This window comes from Herpailurus yagouaroundi, unplaced genomic scaffold (assembly GCF_014898765.1).
Source record: "Herpailurus yagouaroundi ecotype Mexico unplaced genomic scaffold, PumYag 159, whole genome shotgun sequence".
In the NCBI taxonomy this organism is placed as follows: Eukaryota; Metazoa; Chordata; class Mammalia; order Carnivora; family Felidae; genus Herpailurus; species Herpailurus yagouaroundi.
Genome location: NW_024412400.1, coordinates 65,432,068 through 65,450,677, shown reverse-complemented (window position 1 = coordinate 65,450,677; position 18,610 = coordinate 65,432,068). Strand labels below are relative to the sequence as shown.

General features: G+C 44.2%; 1 protein-coding gene across 6 annotated transcripts in view; it reads right to left on the bottom strand.

Annotated features, from left to right (window-relative positions):
• Nucleotides 1-18,610, bottom strand: part of FNDC3B (fibronectin type III domain containing 3B) — a 360,687-nt gene that overhangs the window by 65,902 nt on the left and 276,175 nt on the right. For all 6 annotated transcript variants that reach the window (XM_040480759.1, XM_040480762.1, XM_040480760.1 and 3 more), the window contains 2 exons: nucleotides 18,333-18,471; nucleotides 14,521-14,574 (listed from right to left, as the gene is read on the bottom strand). In XM_040480759.1, coding sequence (XP_040336693.1) covers nucleotides 14,521-14,574; nucleotides 18,333-18,471 — 193 coding nt within the window. The remainder of the gene's footprint in view (nucleotides 1-14,520; nucleotides 14,575-18,332; nucleotides 18,472-18,610) is intronic.

Genomic DNA, 18,610 nt, shown 5'->3' with positions numbered 1-18,610 from the left:
TTCATTTTTGAGAGACAGAGACAGAGTGTGGGTGGGGGAGGAGCAGAGAGAGAGGGAGACACAGCATCTGTAGCAGGCTCCAGGCTCCGAGGTGTCAGCATAGTGCCCGACGCAGGGCTCGAACCCACAAACTTTAAGACATGACCTGAGCCAAAGTTGGACACTTAACTGACTGAGCCACCCAGGGACCCCAACGCACCTTTTCTAAGATCTTCCTCACTTGGGTTGGTCAAAGCGCCCAATCTGACCAACCAAGAGCAAGTCTGCCCTCGCTGCGGGGATCGACAGTTCTGGAGACGCATAGCACCTAAGATCTGTCTATGCAGCTTGGTGTGGCTAGAAAAGCCCTCCCCAGTCCTCTCCTTTCCCACTTTGCCCCCCGACCCTTGAACACTTGCATTCCTGCAATGGTGAGCTATTTCCAACTGATCCCTAAATATGGATCACATGCCTTTGTATCTTGCCCATATCTGCTTCCCTTGTAACAGTGCTTTGGACAATCAAGAGAGCTCAATCGCTGCTTGCAGAGTTGAAAGTCCGATAGGCATGTGGAACAATGGCTGAATTCACTTCTTTTTTTTTAAAAATTTTTTTTCAACATTTATTTATTTTTGGGACAGAGAGAGACAGAGCATGAACGGGGGAGGGGCAGAGAGAGAAGGAGACACAGAATCGGAAACAGGCTCCAGGCTCCGAGCCATCAGCCCAGAGCCCGACGCGGGGCTCGAACTCATGGACCGCGAGATCGTGACCTGGCTGAAGTCGGACGCTTAACCGACTGCGCCACCCAGGCGCCCCTGAATTCACTTCTACGTGCTATCGTTACTCTTAAGTGTCTTATGAGGCTGGAAATATATATTTAATGCCTTTGTAGTCTTCCATGATGCTTCAAATTCTTTGAAGTAAAACGAAAACACTCCAGTAGGTTGTCTTTTTTTTTTTTTTAAATTTTTTTTTTCAACGTTTATTTATTTTTGGGACAGAGAGAGACAGAGCATGAACGGGGGAGGGGCAGAGAGAGAGGGAGACGCAGAATCGGAAACAGGCTCCAGGCTCTGAGCCATCAGCCCAGAGCCTGACGTGGGGCTCGAACTCCCGGACAGCGAGATCGTGACCTGGCTGAAGTCGGACGCTTAACCGACTGCGCCACCCAGGCGCCCCTCCAGTAGGTTGTCTTAATAGACTTAAAAGAAAAAAACTTAACTGCCCTGACCCATGCTCAGGCATGGAATCCTCATATCAGCCATACAGTAGAACAAATATTTCATACCCATAACCCACGGCATTTTATCTATGTTCACACAAAGAAAACCTTTTACATGCTAACACTGAATGGATCTTAGCATTCTAATCAGACGGTTGGGCCCAGGGCCCTCAGAAATGTTTGAAGTTCTCGATTTATTTTATAAAGAGAGATGAAAGCACATTTTCCTCCTAAGCAAATTTAAGCATTTCCTTCCTCGAAGCGGGCCTCCAAATGCTTACCACTGAAACACATTCCAGGTGAAGTTTAATTAAAAATAAAATAAACATACAACTAGCTTGAAGTGTCACGAGGGTGAACAGATTAAAAAACAACCCTGGCACGTTCATCCTCAGACTTAATTCCCCGGCCTCCCCTCCCCGAGCAAGGTGATGCCCTTTCCAGGAAGGGAGTGGAAGTCCTATTAATCTTTAAGATTCAAAGTTCATATTATCAAGGTTTCAAAGTACATTCAGATGCAAACAGTAAGGCATAACATTTTTCAGCTGCTACTTGTGCAAAGTCACCGCGTGGCTGGCCTATCACGCCCTTATGCTTACTTTAACCTTGAGTGTTAAGGTTGCTGCAGACGATGTATTCATAGAAAAACCGTTCATACATACATTTGCATAATTACATCCAGTGTCTGATTACACTCCTTGCACACCCTGGTATGTTTTGTATCCACTTTGAGCTGTAGTGTGATCTACCTTCTTTCCTCCTCTATTTCTGAGCTCAGAGTAAACAGTGCAAGAAAGGCACATCCTGCCGCCACGGAAGCCTCATGTCTTCCAAACCCCGATGCTGGCTCCCTTTCAATGCCTCATTTTTCCTCTTTCTTTGTTTGGTCTCCTTTGCCCATTTCTGGTGCTTAGAACTATAGCCAGTAAATAAAAGCCAGTCTGTTCCTTACTAGGTTGATTTGCTTTAATATGGTAAAAGCCGGACTGTCTGCGGCTTAAATGAGAAAAAAGAATGGGAAAGATGGATGATGGGGACTAGACTTTTCTTTTAAAGGGCCACAGCACTGGGGCTCACTAAAGAATTAGAAGAGGCATTCTGTAGCCTTCAAGACGTTTTCCCTATGTTGCTAACATTTTTTTTTTCCTGCTTCAGTATGAGGCACAATTGCTAAATAAACTCCAACTTGTTTAGATAGAGGACCCCAAATTTTCCACCTTTCAAGATGTGCTACTATGTGCGTGGTCCTTAACAACCTGTAGAAGACCCAGAGTTGCTGGAACCTTAGAAACAAGTTTTAGAAACACTATCTGTAGAGTCCGAAGGGGTAAGAGTACACAGAGTTCACAGAATGAAGGAAGTGAGGCTCACTGGTAAATGTTTAGAAGTCATCGAGAATAAGCAAAAATAAGGGAAAGTAGGTGAATAAAGTACTTCAAACATGAGAGAAGCTTTTGAGTAAAAGGAAATACTCATGTATGACACGGAGTTTAATATAAAAGGGATATCTGGGAAGAAAAAATTGATATTCACACAAGCTGTTGTAGCGCAAAAGCGAACTACAGCTGCGAGGTTAGCCAGCGAAGCTGGAGGATGCCATGGGAGACAGCATCTCCGTGGTCTTGTGGGACAGACTGTGCCAGGCTCTCAGAGAGCTCCGGGGCTTGGGCTCTGGAGGAAGAACATGTCCAAAGGTACAGGTGATGTGGAGAATCTGTCTGGAAACCAAGAAGGAGGCCACGTTGCAAGCAGCATTTGTGAATAAAATATTACCCAGCTCTTTTTGTTGACAGAAATGAATAGGGTTTAAGAAAAAAAAAAAAAAAAAAAAAAAAAGATAATGCTTTAGAACACAGAGATTCAGATGAACGGATAGGGGTGGTAATGTGGATGTTTATCGTTGTTTATCAGAAATTAGATATGTCTAAGCATCACTGTTAGTGAAGTTTTACAGACGGAAAGTCATAACTTTGATATTTTATAGGGAGCGTGGCTCCAAATGGTTCTGAGAGATTATGATCTCTGGAACACAGACCCTTTCTAATAAAACCTAATTTAAACTACACAAGATTACGGAGATACACTAGCTTTGCTTGGAAGCTTACTTTTAATCATTTCAAGTCAGCCTTGTCCGAAGTTCCCTACTAAAACACGGTCCTAACAGAAAAGAGTAGCTCTAGTCACTTTTTAGGTCTATTGTCAATAATCTGATCAGACTCAGGCAGTAGGGGCCTCAGGGGCCCTGGCCTTGTCTTGTGTCACACAGAGGAAGAGGAAGAGCCGGGGCCTGGGTGGTGGCTGGTCTACAGGGAAGGGCTGGCACGTGTCTGCTACCAGTACCCGATTCTCTGCCTGTGGGGAGATCATGCAGCATGTGAGCAAACAGGATCAGAACCGCCCCAAGAGGAGCAATTAAGTTCCTGCTCTGAGCAAGGAAAGAAAACTTCACTCCAATTAGACAAAGAGCAGAAAGGAGGCTTCAAGCCCACACCCTTCATTATTCTAGAACAGATCTAGGCACTAAGCTATATTTGACACGAGGCGATGCGATCGCTAGCCACCTTCTGGCCTGACTTTCTACTGCCGGTGTCCACAAACCAAAAGGGGCACATTTTCAGGGTTCCCTGGCTTGTTTCCATTTCAGAATCCTGGGCATGCCCCAATGCAGGCTTCTATAGTGCAACTGAGTTCAAGGACAAGATTCATCTCTACTAGATGTGAAGGAATCTTGGAGCACAAACCCACTCTGTGCTGATTAAGACACTCAAACTGGGCATGGGGTATGGCATTAGAAACCTTCCTATTTCAGCCGAGTGTTCTTCTCATACAACCTGATCCACAGTTCTTGTTAATCTATCATCATCCCACACCCAGACCCCACCTGAGAGCACCGAATCGGCACCCATGGCCTCCAGACAAATGGAACTGTTTCCCAGGAGGCGGGGCGCAGGGTGCTTGTCTTCCATTCCCGGTCACAACTGCTCTCCAGAAGGCCAGCAAGCTGGTGTGTGTACACAGAATATGTCAAATCAGCCCTTCCCTGGGCCCGAGCTGCTCAGTTTTGCCTCACCTCCTCTTTATTACCGATGAAACTGAAGTACATTGCATATTATCTACATCCGAGACCCCACCGAATCGGCTTACTCCCCATTCCCTCGAGCATGTCGCAGGCAGCCCATGCCCTGCACCACTGCACCTCTCTTCACCACCGAGCTCACCTGGCAGATATTCACAGGACATCTTCTCTGTCTCATCCTGGGTGAGCAAGTGTCTCTTTTCCGTTTAGACTCACATACCGAAGAGAGGCACCATCTTTGGGCAAAGTGTCAGTCTTGTAACACTTAGAATTCTTAGAGCACTCACTTTTTAGAAAGGTCACACATTTGGTTACAAGTCCTAATAATAATCAGAGTCCAGATGTTCTTCTAGGTCCTATAAGGTTCCTGCTAACTTGTGAAGAATGTCAACTGTCAATAACCTCCAACATTATGCCAGACTGTGAACGGGCAGGGATAAGAGAAGGAAGCATAGAGGAACATGGAAAACGTGGACTCCTACGTGGCTAAATAGCAGAGAATGGTTCACCCTTGGAAATGTTCTTTTCAAGACGTGTTAATAACCTCAGGGACAAAGATACTCCCCTAGCCACTGGGAGGAGTGGGGGAAAGGATGTGCCTTCTGAAATCTTTCATTCTGCAAGATAAAATTTGGAGATAAATTATAAATGTAAAAGGCTTTAAATATTTTAAGGAACATAGTCTCTTTTATCCTATTTGATCTTTCTTCTGCCCTTTTACTATTCACTTAAATATTTTTCCATTTCTTTCTAATTTGTAGTTTTAAAAATTTTAAATTTTATAGCTAATAAAATCGTAACATATTTCTTAATTATCTCCTCCCCCAGATTAAATATTTTGCTGACCTCGTGTGAGTCACCCAAGGGAAAAGGACACATGGTCCTGCTTTTCAAGTGTGACACCTGTGGCAGGAATACTGTCCATCTCATGGGTTCCCTGTCCTTACCAGTAAGGGAGCAGGCAGTGATGTCTTCCATCTATTAACTGAGAAGAGCAGTGTTTGAGCGCCCCCAAGCCACACCCTCCGGGCTAGCAGAACTGTACCGGGTGCCAGGACGAGTGCTGTCCTACCTACCACTGCATCCCCGGGTACATATTTGCCTTCCTTCTCCCTCTTCCCAGGACACTTGGAAGAGAAGCAGAGGTAGGAACAAGACTTGGCCCTTCAAAGTCTGTGCCCTTGTATCTGACGATCTTAGGACTCAGTACCTGAAACACTGTATGTGCTATACAAAGACAAGGGGAAAAGAAGGTTTTTAATGGTTTTGCATGACTAAGAAAGTCTACGGTCCTTTCCCTCGAACTTGAGTGGGCTTGTGACATCGTGACGCGCTTGCTACTGACAGAATAGAGTGGAAATGAAGCTGTGTGACTTCCAAAGCTAGGTCTGAAGAGGTGATAAAGCTTCTGTCTTTTCCCCAGAAGACCCATTTTTCGCAACTCTGACTCCTCTGGGGCTGCCACGTTGCAAGGGAGCCCCAGATGACATTCCATCCAAGCCAGCAGTGACCACTAGCGAGTCAAGACTCCACCAGAAGATTCCAGATCCCAATCAATGAGCCTCTCTGTCCAGCTGAAGCCCCAGAAATTGTGGAACACATACTTCATTCCCCCAGTGCCTGGTTCAAATTCCCAACTGAGAACTCATGAGCCTAAGAAAGTAATTGTTTTAAGCCATCCGGTTTTGAGGTAATCTGTTATGCGATATTACGAACTTGTGATAGGAGTGTTATGCACTCATCTATTTTGATGTCCATATATGTTTAATAGTATGATGTTTCTCAGTGAACTTTTCATGCCATAAATAGCTAGGAGGTAAGGGAGTGGAAGGTGCGTGCTAGAACCCAAATGTTTAATGTCTGACTGAATAAAGGGTTCTATTTTCTGTATGCACTTGGTACATGCCTTTTTTCCTCAAAGCCATCCAACAAAGCAAGCCCTCTGAAAAGATTTTAAGAATTTTTGTGGCAGCTAAAACTGTAACCAGATTCCTAGATGATAAAGTCAACCCAAATTGTTAAGCAAGGGCAATGCGGTTACTACACCGTACAGCGTTATATTTTAGACTGACGCAAGATTTTTAATACTATCCCAAACGCTGTAGAGAAACGTTGGGAGATTTTTTTTAAGTTGATTTATTTATTTTTGAGAGAGAGAGAGAGAGGAGAGAGAGAGAGTGTGCAAGCAGGGAAGGGGCAGAGAGAGGGGGAGAGACAAAATCCCAAGCAGGCTCTGCGCTGTCAGCACTGAGCCCGACACGGGGCTCAATCTCAGGAACTGTGAGATCATGACCTGAGGCAAAATCAAGAGTTGGGACACTTAACCAACTGAGCCACGCAGGCGCCCCGGACACGTTTTAAAATATAGACACGCAACAGTCTTTTGGGGATGGTTCAGGTATGGTGTAGCCTAAAGCTACTGGAGTGAACAAATTAAAAAACCTTTCAGATGACCACCATGTGGTACTAGGTTTCCACCTCTCTGTGGTATCTGTTCACAAACACATAATGGAATAAAATTCCAGTAGAGATGTCAATTTACAGATGGGTCTGCTTATTTAAAAACTGCTAAATAAAAGGCATTTGATCCATTTCATAAAATGCAACTGATTTTTAAGGTTAAAATATGTTTAAAAGTAACTCTTAATTTGTAGAGCTATGTAACTAAAAGACTGAAAGCAACTATTTTTTCAAGTCACTTTTCCTTCTTTATTAATTTCCGTGTCTTCATAAAGCTGCCCTCAGTACTTGGGAAGATGAATCCTCTAAATGGGTTGGTTTCCCATTAAAAAGAGCTTATTTAACACATCCACGGCTGATTCTATACATATAACTCATGCCTAACTCAATTAATTCAGGCTACAGTATTTTTCTGCCAAGAGTAATTCTGGAGACTGTGGGGAATGTGGTTGCTTTGGCTAACATTTCCAATTAGCCTGGCACTAACAACCCTGGGAGCCTGTATTCCCCACACTGGCACTACTAGCTGAAGTTGGCTGATATTTTCAATTGCCTTCTAATTAATAGATTGGAAAAGATCCTTCCTGTTCCTCTTTAAGACAGCTTGATTCCTGGCACAAGGAAATCAGAGCGGCCACCACCAGGGCATTAGAATCCATGGGGAACCACCTCCCTCTGGTCATGAGAACTCTTCCTGATGTTTCTTAACCTTAGGCCTCTTTCCATCGACCTCCTTGTCTCACAGGTTCTTTCACAGCCACACCCACTGCCTTCCGGAGCTGAGCTGCTCTTACCAGGTTTGGTAACTAACTGCCTGCTAAAGAAGTTACGTGAACTTGGTTATCGGTTGTCATGTGCTCGTGGCCCAGGGCTGCTGGATCGAGACCTGGGCCGAATGATTCTGGGGCTGGGCACTCTCTGTAACAGCATAGTCCAACCTGTCAAAAATGGCAACGATAAATCAAATAAAAAATAAAGTTGCGCTGGCCAACTGAACTACTGCCAGCCTCAAAGATTTAGTCTGCTAGTACGTCTATATTTAGAAGTCGTTGCCAGCACTGGCCGGCCCTAGGCAACATCAAAGATAAATGTTGGCTTGAGAAATAAAAGAGCGTGTATGCGTTCAGCATAACCATATATAAGGAGGGGCTCCTAACAGGGGGTAGAGACGCTCCACATCTGGGTGGATTCAAAGGTTCCTCGTGCCAAACCTCACTCTCCCCTCAGTGATGGCTCTTTCATTTTGAGCACACTGGCACAGAGTTACTTTAACGGGTAAGAAAAGGGGGGTGGGATTGTTTGTGTTGCATGTTACTAAATAAATACTGCATGCATCTTAGCCCTTGGCACACTAGATGTTTCTATTAGTGGGAGAGGCTTAGGTCCCTGAAATAGTCAAGGATAATCAGCAGGTCCTGTGATTTGAATCCAAGGAATACAACGTTCCTATATATTCCTCCCAATATGGAGGCTCATCTGAATGTCCAGTGCTTTGATAAGACCAGAAGGTTGCCACTGGCCCAGAGAAGGGAAAGGAAAGTAGCGAGGGGTGACTGTAGGACAGGCTGCCATAGTATTGACGCGTGAACCACGGCATGGACGGACTTAGTCCATCCACCTGGCCAAGGCACAAGGCAGTCATCTTCCAGCTGGCATCCAACAAGCATGAAAAACATGAGTTGATAAATTAGGTGCCACGGACCAAGAAAGGGATTTGTCATTTAGTGGCAGCCAGAAGGTGCCCACAAAGTCTGCTCCCCAAACACACAATAACCCATCCTGCACACGTGACAAATGACAGAATCTGCTTCAGGTGTGCAGATATCTGGGGCGGAGGTCCCTAAAAGTGAGGGCTCCTTTTAACTTAGCTCTGCCTTTGGTACCCATGAGCCCCTCTCAGTTCTAAATCTATCCTGGCCTACTTCCCACCAACAGAGCCTACAGGGGAGGATGCTGCCCCCCTGGCTCTCTGAAACCACCCGGGGGTGTGGCACTGAAGGTCTGTGATGTGGCAAAACACTACTACTCTGCCAGGTCACTGACTGGGCTTAAGGCTCCTGTGTGAAAGATGGTTTGGGATGGAGCGAGTGCCACATGATCCCGGGACCCCACTCTGCAATCTCCATGAGGGCGTTCCCTGAGAATGACTGAAAGAGCACACAGGCCTGGCAAGTGGCAGCTTCCCTTATATTTCAGTCAGGCAGGGGCGATGGCTTGGGGATGCAAACCAGTTTTCTCACTGCACCAATGCTACGCAACCAAAGCAGTGCGGCACCTTGGAGAAAGCGTCGGCCGGATTCTCAGGGGGCTCTCTCCCGCACTGTGGGAGACCCAGGAAGTCACTGTGCTTGCTGAAGCTCCAGTACCTTCCGTGAACGGCTGTCTGTCCAACCAGAGAAGCCATGGGCAAATTCACTGGTGCCAAGAAGCATTCTGAAAGATTTATCAGTGCTAATTGTGCGACACCTAAGCTAAGAAGTAATGTTTTTAGTAAACTAATTACCAAGCACCTGCTAAGGGGCCAGCTCAATCCCTAAATGAGCTAAGTTGGCTCTTCCTAACCTAGGTGTCTACGAAGCGACAATCTATGGCCTGTTGTCAGCTCCATGAGGTTTCTGCAACAGGACTGCTGAGCGTGGTTAGGCTCGATAATGGGTCCCCAGGGGCTTTGTGGGCTCCACCTGCTGCTGGCCTCTTCTCTTTCTACGTCAAATTATACTTCCTTGATTTCTGTGGCATTTATGTCATTCTTAGTCGCCTATGTTTTGCAGCTGTGTTGGCTCATTAGTCACCAGGACGGCCACATGTGAAATTCCTATCTGGGCTAGCTGAGTCACATGGGAGGAAGAATCTTGGGAACTGGACTAGTCACATTCCCACAAAGCTATTTTTTTGGTTCTTTTGTATGTTCTCTACATGTCATGTCCGGAAGCCAAGCTAATGGCAAATTAACATCTATATATAGCATTGACATCCGTGTTTGTTTTGTTCAAACTGGAGACACTAGCCTCAAGGCTCCTCAAAGTTCCACAGAAGAATGTCATAATCCCCTCATACAGTCCTTCTAACGGCTGACTTTTCCTGCCCCAGATCCTAATATGCACTTAGGGGACATGAAATACTCATTACACTGCATCTGCTGTTGCCCAAGTTAACCCACCGAACCCCAGTGGGATAACGGACACTGATTTCGAGTGGAGAAGCTAAGACTTGGGGCCTCAGTTACTTGCTTGACTGGTAAGAGATAAAGCAGACACTCGGAATCCAAGTCTCCCTCAGTGGATGCCATGTGACTGAGACATATCAGCAATAGGGTTCCAGGCCACACAGCACCAGGTAGGGCTTCTATATGGTACAACCGAAAACCTTATCTAAGAGTAAAACTCTGTTGACAAGTTTCCATACACACTTCCTTTACAGGACTGAACGTTTTCTAAAATGGAAAAGAAAGTTCCTATCTGACTGTGAAGTTTGTTCTTTTACTTGTTAAAAAAAGAAAGAAAAGAAAAGAAAAGAAAAGAAAAGAAAAGAAAAGAAAAGAAAAGAAAAGAAAAAAGGCCAGATCACCATCCCTTAAAACAGACCGAGCAGGCACTGATGTGCAAGTCAGCTGGAGGTTACTAATTCTTTTTAGTAAAAGCCCCTCCCTACCCTAGAGAGATCTGTCCTTAATCCCTACATTTTAGCTTCTAGAGAAAAACTCCCACCCCCTACTGGATACCTCAGTGCCATCAGGCAGAGAAGCAACAGGGCAGATAATGTGGCTCTGGAGGTGCCCAAAAGAGGGGTGTGGGCAGGACAAAGGGGTTGGTTAGCTCGCGGGCAGGGAGGGTCAGTGGATGGGGTAGTGAGCTTTAAGCAGTAGGTCCTCCCTCCTGAACTCCTATCCCCAAATCTCCATTGTGGAAAAGAACGTTTACCTTGAGAAACCTAGCATCGAAGCATGGTTTTGCTGTGTTCTCCTACTCATAATTCTGGATTAAACTAAAACTGGATTCATAAAGCAGTAAGTTTGCTGTTTCTTTGAAGTCAGGCTGGGTATAAAACTCAAATCTAGCAAAAGATAGAAACCCTCATAAGGCTTTGGGCCTGCTTTCTGCCAGCTGGAAGCCTATAACTTGTGAATTAAAATGCAAATGTAGGGGTAAACGTGGGGGTGGGGGCCACAGTGTGATCAGGAAGAGGTTAAAATATAATGGTGGCTCATCCTACAGTCAAGTAGAACAGTACTTTGAAAATGACCTCCTTCCTTTCCAATGGTATCTCCCGGAGGCAAACAGTGGCTAAAAGTCTATAAAAATGCAAGGTCGGCTCTCAGGTCCCATGCCTGTAAACGCCACAACTCATCTGAGTCACCACAGGAGGAGGAAGGGACCAGCAAAGTGCGTACCTTTCCACATTATGAAAACTGCTCTGTCTCAGGGGAAGATCAAAACTGATGGCCACAGCTGAAAAGCCAGTGACACCCGTGTGGTCCATTTTTGGTGGCTCATTACCATCTCCCAGTCAGAGTTACTTCCCACCCTGACTTAAAACTCAAGGACTATCTAGTTATGATTACTAACAGAGAAAAGTAGGCAGCTAACCTCTGGCAGAACAATTAGTGAGTAATTTCCAAGTGAATTCTGTGGAACAGTAATGCAACATTAAAGACAATGAATTCAGGGGAGAGAGAGTATCAGCTTCCCCCTGAGCTGTAACAGGCTTCTGTTTTCTGTGACCCATTAGGGCTACACCTGACCTTAGAGACCAGCAGCAGTTAGCTATTGATTAACTATTGGCTCTTCCCAGGGCATTATGCTCCACTAGGGCAGATTCTGGAAATAGTTCCTGGCACTAGATGTACCTGAGTCCAGAGACTACCAGCAGAAGGTTTTGAATGGCAGCAGAAGGTTTTAAAGGGATACCCAGGGCCCCATGTGCTCACACTTCCTGGAGGTCAGATGTCGTTCTCTGTGCATCTGATTTTCTTCCTTCACGAAGTCATGAGTAGTATGGGAATGGCGGGGTGGGGGTGGGGGGGGTGGTGCAGAAATCAACCTAAGTGAGGTGCCTCAAGAGGGCTACTGATCCCCAACCTAGCCCCGAATTTAGAAATACAAGCTATTAGTTTCTGTCAGAAACATTACTTCTGAAATGACACAATAGGCAGGAATGAATTGGTTACTATTGCTTCTATTCTCACTGTCAGGAAACCCAATGACACCATTTTAAAATCTTTTTTGGAGGGACTGAAAAGGAGAGAGCCAGCATATAAAGCAAAAAAGCTATTTGATGGAAAAATTTGAGAAGCAAGTGGTTAAGTCTGTTTTATTTATGTCTGTTTAAAAAAGTACAGGAGGATAGCATTACATGAGCTTTTTTCAGCTCTCAGAGTAAGAGAGCTTCCCTATGTCACAGATCCCTCACAGGACAGTGCAGAGTGTTGAGACACTGAGGGTCTGTTCCACGAATGCTCAAGTATTTAATAAACAAACAACAGTGAAAAGGATCCTAAAATACACTCTTATCAGAAGGGACAATCCTAAATAAGGAGTTTTGAGAGAGTGTCAATGACGTAAGTATACACGAGCTGATGGGTAAACTGAGGACTGGAGCAGTATAAAACCTGGAACAGAATTTACAGCCCCTCATCTTGGTGTTCTTTCAACTATCCTCTCCTTTCAGGGAGCTCACAGGAGAGTTTAGGGTCCAGAAGTCTTTCTAGAAGGTGAATAGTAAGCCACGGAAGACAAAAGCATTCCTATGTTGGCAAAAGGTCTATGGTAGGTGGGAGTTCACTCACCTGGAATCTTCGATAAGGCTTAAGAGAGTCAACACCAGCAGGAATTAGCAAGTGGAGAGAAAATGAAGAGGAAGGACAAAGCCTGAAGAATGAAGATGGGAGCAAGGAGAGGATGGAAAGACAGCAAGCAGGGAGAGGCAGGAGAAGGCAAAAAAATGAACAATTTAACATTGTGCGGTTGCGAGCCTGTAGTGGGTGCTATTGATTATAAACGGTCATTAGACAAAGCTTCTCCATTTCATGTGACGCTGTAGCTTATTTCCTCCACGCATCCTGCCAGGACACTTTCCATCCAAATTCAAAGGGAAGAAGGCCAACAACTGAGTCACCATGACCATTTCCTGCAGCACCTGGGTTTTCCTTGGAGGTTTCCCATCCAAATACTCGACTTCTCTGACCTTACTTCACTTATGAGGCCATGGTCCAAAGCAGCAAAAAAAAAAAAAAAAAAAAAAAAAAATAGGACACCCACACACAGACGCACAGCTCGGAGAGGAGATCTGAGATGAAAACCTGCCTCCTCTTCAGTGGTAAATTCTATCTTGATGTAAAACCTCAAGATATGAGAAAAAGCATCAGGCACATCAGTGCAACACACCAACAGACACTTAAAAACACTCTCAGTCAACACTCACTCGTCCTTACGGAGGAGGGGGAGATGGTAAGGTGTGGCCATGTGCTCACAGGTCAGCCAGGCTCCTTTCCAGCCTTCTGAACTGCCTATAAAAATCTCTTTCCACAAGAGCCATGGGGGTGGTTTCGCTTTCCCTTCAAACCACTTTAAAATGAAACCCACCTAATCTGTAAAATATCCTGGTCAAGTCTGAGATTTCACCAATCCGTACACAGGAACTGTTCACAAGGATCCCCAGAACAATAGATCGTTGTCTTTGGTAACATGGAGCCCCAGCGTTCAGATGCAACCCAGATGCGAAAACACACTTCTGCAGAAAGTGACGAAGGGCTCCCTTTTTCACATCAAAATTGCACGTGCGAGTTTTGTCCACTTTCGTTCTACATTTGGTGGGAATATTTTTTCCACACTCGACAAGTCACTTTTTGCCTAAGCCTGTATTCTGAACCTTTAAAATCCCCCTGAATTTAAGTCACAAAGACTATTAACTTGCATTTCTCTCCCAATTCCACATTTCCTATTCTTAAATCTTCGCCTGTTTGCTCAATCACTGACAGATAGAATAGAGCAAGGGTGAATGAACGAATGAATGAATAGAACTAACAGCCACAGGGACAATAAGTACAGTCCCTTTTTGGAAACGAAAGGCTTCTTTCTGCATCCAGCATTTCCTGCCTGAGATTCTGTGGGTGGTGTTAGCAAGGCCAGAAACGCACAGGGTCACCATTCAGCACCCAGCGGCCTTGAGAATAAGGAAACTTCACCATGGATACCACCCTAGGACCTCTGGTGACAGAAACAGCAAGAAGGTAGCCTGTTATAGGGTGCTCTAGTCCACAGGATGATCACACGTGCCATTGGTAGAGTGAGACCTCCAGGCATGGCTCCAACTGTCCCACAGAGAACACCCAATGGTGCAACACCAATGTTCATCCATGGCTTCAAAAAGCAGAAACAAATTACGTTTCCTAAGCCACAGTGTGGGTTACCTTATCAAAACCATCTATGCAGAATGGCCCTGAGCACTCAAGATAACAGAGCAGTCGATTTATAATACTAATTGATGGCTGGCTGGGCACTAGGGACTCCATAATAGATAAGACCCTGTCTTTTCTTTCTGTAGAATTTCTTGCAAATGAAGCAAGTACATACATTTAATGCAATCTAATACAATTCATTATGCGACTTTAGTCTGTCCTGCTTTTCCACAGTCAATACTATAGGTTTAAACTTTTCTCTATTTACGTTCTTTCCTCCCCCATGTGTTTAGTGCATCTTAAAAAAGCATAAAATGGTTATTTGTTCAGCAACTTTGTTTCTGCAGTGGCGTTTTAGTTGGATGGATATGAAAATATGCTTACCTCATCCCATTCTAAAAGGTAGTTGGTGATTTTTGAACCATTGTCAATTGGTGCCTGAAAAGAAGAAAAATAGTAAAATGAGATGAGAGAAAGCTGTTCACAGACAAAACTTAGGAGCTACCCACTTGATTCAAATACAGTACCTATGCTAGTCCTGTGCTCTCCCCTAAGAGGGATCACCCCAGTGGCTCCTGCATTTCCTTGGGAAACATTACCACAAATGAATTTTAATACAATTCAACTGTAGAGAAAGCCCCCCCCCCCCACCCCCAATAATAAATCATGTCCCACACAAAGAGCCAAACCCGCTTTCCCCACTGCCTCTACCTTTACACTTACTTGGTGCCCTACTTCCTCTGGGGATAAAACTTTCAAGAAGCACGTTAAGAAGGGAGAGATTAAAAAGGAAGCTGAGAAACTTAGATGCTGCTTGGAGTCTTGCGGGGGTAAATCTGACCCAGCTAGGTTCAGGGTCAAGAGTCTATAGTTTTGTAACTTCCTCCATACAGTTGCTTTTTTTTTTTTTTTTTTAAGTGCTTAAGATTAGAGAGCCTTTTGTGCCACTGAGATTTCCCTTAAAAAAAAAAAATGAGGAAAAATGATGAGATCCCCTGAGAGATTACCAAGAGCAATTAGCCCTTCACATGTTAGCAAAAAGAAGTTTCATAATTTGCTTTCCTCTTAAAAGCATGCTGCGGTCTATTTCACTAAGAAACAGGCCTTGGACAATGGAAAGGGGGGCAGAAAACTTTGGAGACGAGTGCTGTGCAGGGTTAGACCTGCCAGAAGGGGGTGCTGCAGGGAGCAGGCAACGAGAAGGAAGAGGAGACCACTCCCTCATTGCACAAATGCGTCTGGGCCTGGCCCCTTCCCCAGGAAAGAGCTGGAGCCCCACAAACGGCACTGTCCTACCTAGTAAAGGGCAGCCAGGTCACTGGAGTTACACTAAAACCCGGCTTGGCTGTCTGTCATGTGTGGTCTTTTGTTAGGCCCTTAATATCATTGTTTAATATTGTGTTCCAAGAATAAATGGATGCGACAAGTAATTGGGAGAATATATATATCAATCACCTACCCGATACCAGGTACTGAGGAAGCACTCAGTAAACAATAGCGGTTGTTTTATTTTGGCTAATAATAAAACGACATCAAGGGCTCAGTAAATATTAGTCAAATTCATAAAGAAACTCTTCTCCCTCCTTTCCTTCCTTCCTTCTCCTTTCATCTTCTGAGTCATATAATCGGAGTCTCAAAGCCAGATTTCAGGGGAGTGCTGTATGTCCTACTGAACCGTAATTTCAGGCTTTTGTGGGCTCAATTTGGTAGACAGGGATACATCTGAAGTTCTAAGTAATGGACACAATCAAAGTTTTAGATGAGAACACATTTCTAAGATAAGAACTACATTTATGATGTTTACAAATTTTGCTAGAGAAACTGTTCTTTCAGTAGTTTCTTCTATGATACACTTCCTGCCCCACCACCGAGTTCTTAATTCCTTGAGGGTGGGAACACCGACTTTGGTTTTTGTATTGCCCAATCTCCTATTGCTGACTAATAAGAAGAAGTTAGATCTTGCACTCTCTCGATGTTTTCCTGGATTCAAGGGCAGCTGGGCAGTGACAGCACTGTCCCCTGTCCTTGTGCCCCTCAGCTAGAGCACTGTGATCAGGAGATCTGTTCTAAGGACATTTAAGCAAACACTGAACTGAATCCAGAACTTTCAAGTTTGTACATGACTTAGTGGAACAAATGTATGTTTCTGATCTATAATTAAATTAAATAAAAGGAGAAAGAAAATGTGAAATGCTTTCATCCTAATAAGTAAACTTTTTCTTGAAGATGCTGGTCTGCCAAAGACCTGAATTTCATCCAGGTTTTAAGCAGAGTATGTATCAGTGATTCCCAACTTTAGGTTTATAAGACCCCGGGGTCCCTCTGGCAATCTTAAGAAGATTTCTTATATTTTGCAAACAAAATGAATTTTAATTCTTTTCTTTAAAAAAGATATGCTTATGTGCGTATACGTGCAAATAGAGAACATGTTTTAAAATGTGTATCTCCAAGGACTGAAACAATGACGACCGGTTAGTTGAGTGTTACAACTCGGAAAAGGTAGGGAATCACTGACCTGGATTATCCCTGGAAGCCAGGAAGGAAAATAAAATAGTTCAGATTCTAAGCCAGTCTAAGCTTTGCCTTTGCCAAGTAACATACTCCATGTTGGCCAGTGCCTATGAGAACGCAGCCCACACGAGAGGGGTCTCCAGAAGCCCATGCTTTGCTGCTAACCACTACTCTCAATGGCTTTTATGGATGCCCTGGTTAAATTCAACCTCCTGGTCTAGGAACCAAAGGACAAAATATATCTTTACCAATAAGAGACCTCCCTAGCCATCTTATTTCTTTTACACATTAGTGTATTCCCCAAACACCACAAATTTTTATCTCTACCTCTAAAAATTCACATCTTAAACACATTTTAAAATATAAACAGAGAGGGGTGTCTGGGTGGCTCAGTTGGTTAAGCATCCGACTTTTGCTCAGGTCATGATCTCACGGTTGTGCGTTCGAGTTCCCCATTGGGCTCTCTACTGTCGGCACAGAGCCTGCTTTGGATCCTGTCCCCCTTTCTCTCTGCCATTCCCCCCCCCCCAAAAAAAAACAAACATTTAAAAAATATATAAACATAGAGAAATAATTACTATAGATATTGATAACAGAATCTACTGTTTTCTTGCAAACACAAACGGTGACTAATGAGCTAACAATACACCTTTAGGACCTCTCTTTGGCAGGAGCGATTTGTAGTCAGTGAACTGTATTTTATGAAAACTACTATATAACTTAGACTTTAAAAAATAATTGGTAATCCTAATAGATCTAAGGCCTCGTTAGTAAAAACGAATTAAGTCTTAATGTAGTTTAGAACACTAAAAATTCTAGGCAGTTTTAAATATTAAACATTTCAGAGTTGCCACTGAAAGAAGCCAATGGAGCCCAAAACTTACTTTTTTCTAAATCTTTCTTTATAAAAACTTTTTACTAAAGTCCTCAACTGTTTCCTGAAATGAAGTAAACCATTAGAAAGCGATGAAATTCAGGGGCGCCTGGGTGGCTCAGTCATTTAAACGTCTGACTCTGGATTCTGGCTCAGGTCGTGATCTCACGGTTCGTGGGATCGAGGCCCTGCATCAGGCTCAGAGCCTGCTTGGGATTCTCTCTCTCTCCCTTTCTCTTTGCCCCTCCCCCACTCTTGCTCTCTCTCAAAATAAATAAACTTAAAAAAGTGATGAAATTCAGTTATCTAAGTATTTATATCACCTATAAGGCATTACTTATGATTCTAAAAGATTTATCCCTGCAAAGAGAGCTAAATGTTTTTTAAGTGTATTTTTTTTTTTTTTGAGAGAGAGAACGCAAGGGGGGGGGGCAGAGAGAGAGACAGAGAGACAGAGAGACAGAGAGACAGAGAGAATATCCCAAGCAGTCTCTGTACTGTCAGTGTAGACAATGATGCAGGGCTCAAACTCACAAACTGCGAGATCATGACCTGAGCCAAAACCAAGAGTCAGATGCCTAACCGACTGAGCCACCCAGGTGCCCTGAGAGCTCAAACTTCTTTTTGTAGTTCCATCTACTACCGCTCTGCCCAATTTTTATAGACATACCGACTTTTGATATCATAAAGATTTGTTTCACACAGTTACTATGTAGAAAATCTAACACCATCACAAAACTGGAGTAATGCTAAATAAAAATTTTTCAAATGGCTACTCTTCACATTGTTCCCGACACTTTGAGCTACCCACCTTCCATTGCAAGGTTAGTGAACTTTTGCTCCTGTGTGCCAGCTTAGGTGGGAAGGGACATTCAGGTGCGCAGCTGTGGGTGGTGAAGCTAACTGGCTCGGAGCAGGATCCCTTTACGGAATTGTACATGGCATATACCCTGAAAACAAACAGACAAACAGTCAGTGGCAGTGGCCCATCACAGATGACCAGGGTTTTTATCTGTGCTTTGCCCCAGGCCTTTTTCCAGAGAGGAACAAAATTGAGGTGCTGCACACCATGACTCCTTCTTATCTCCT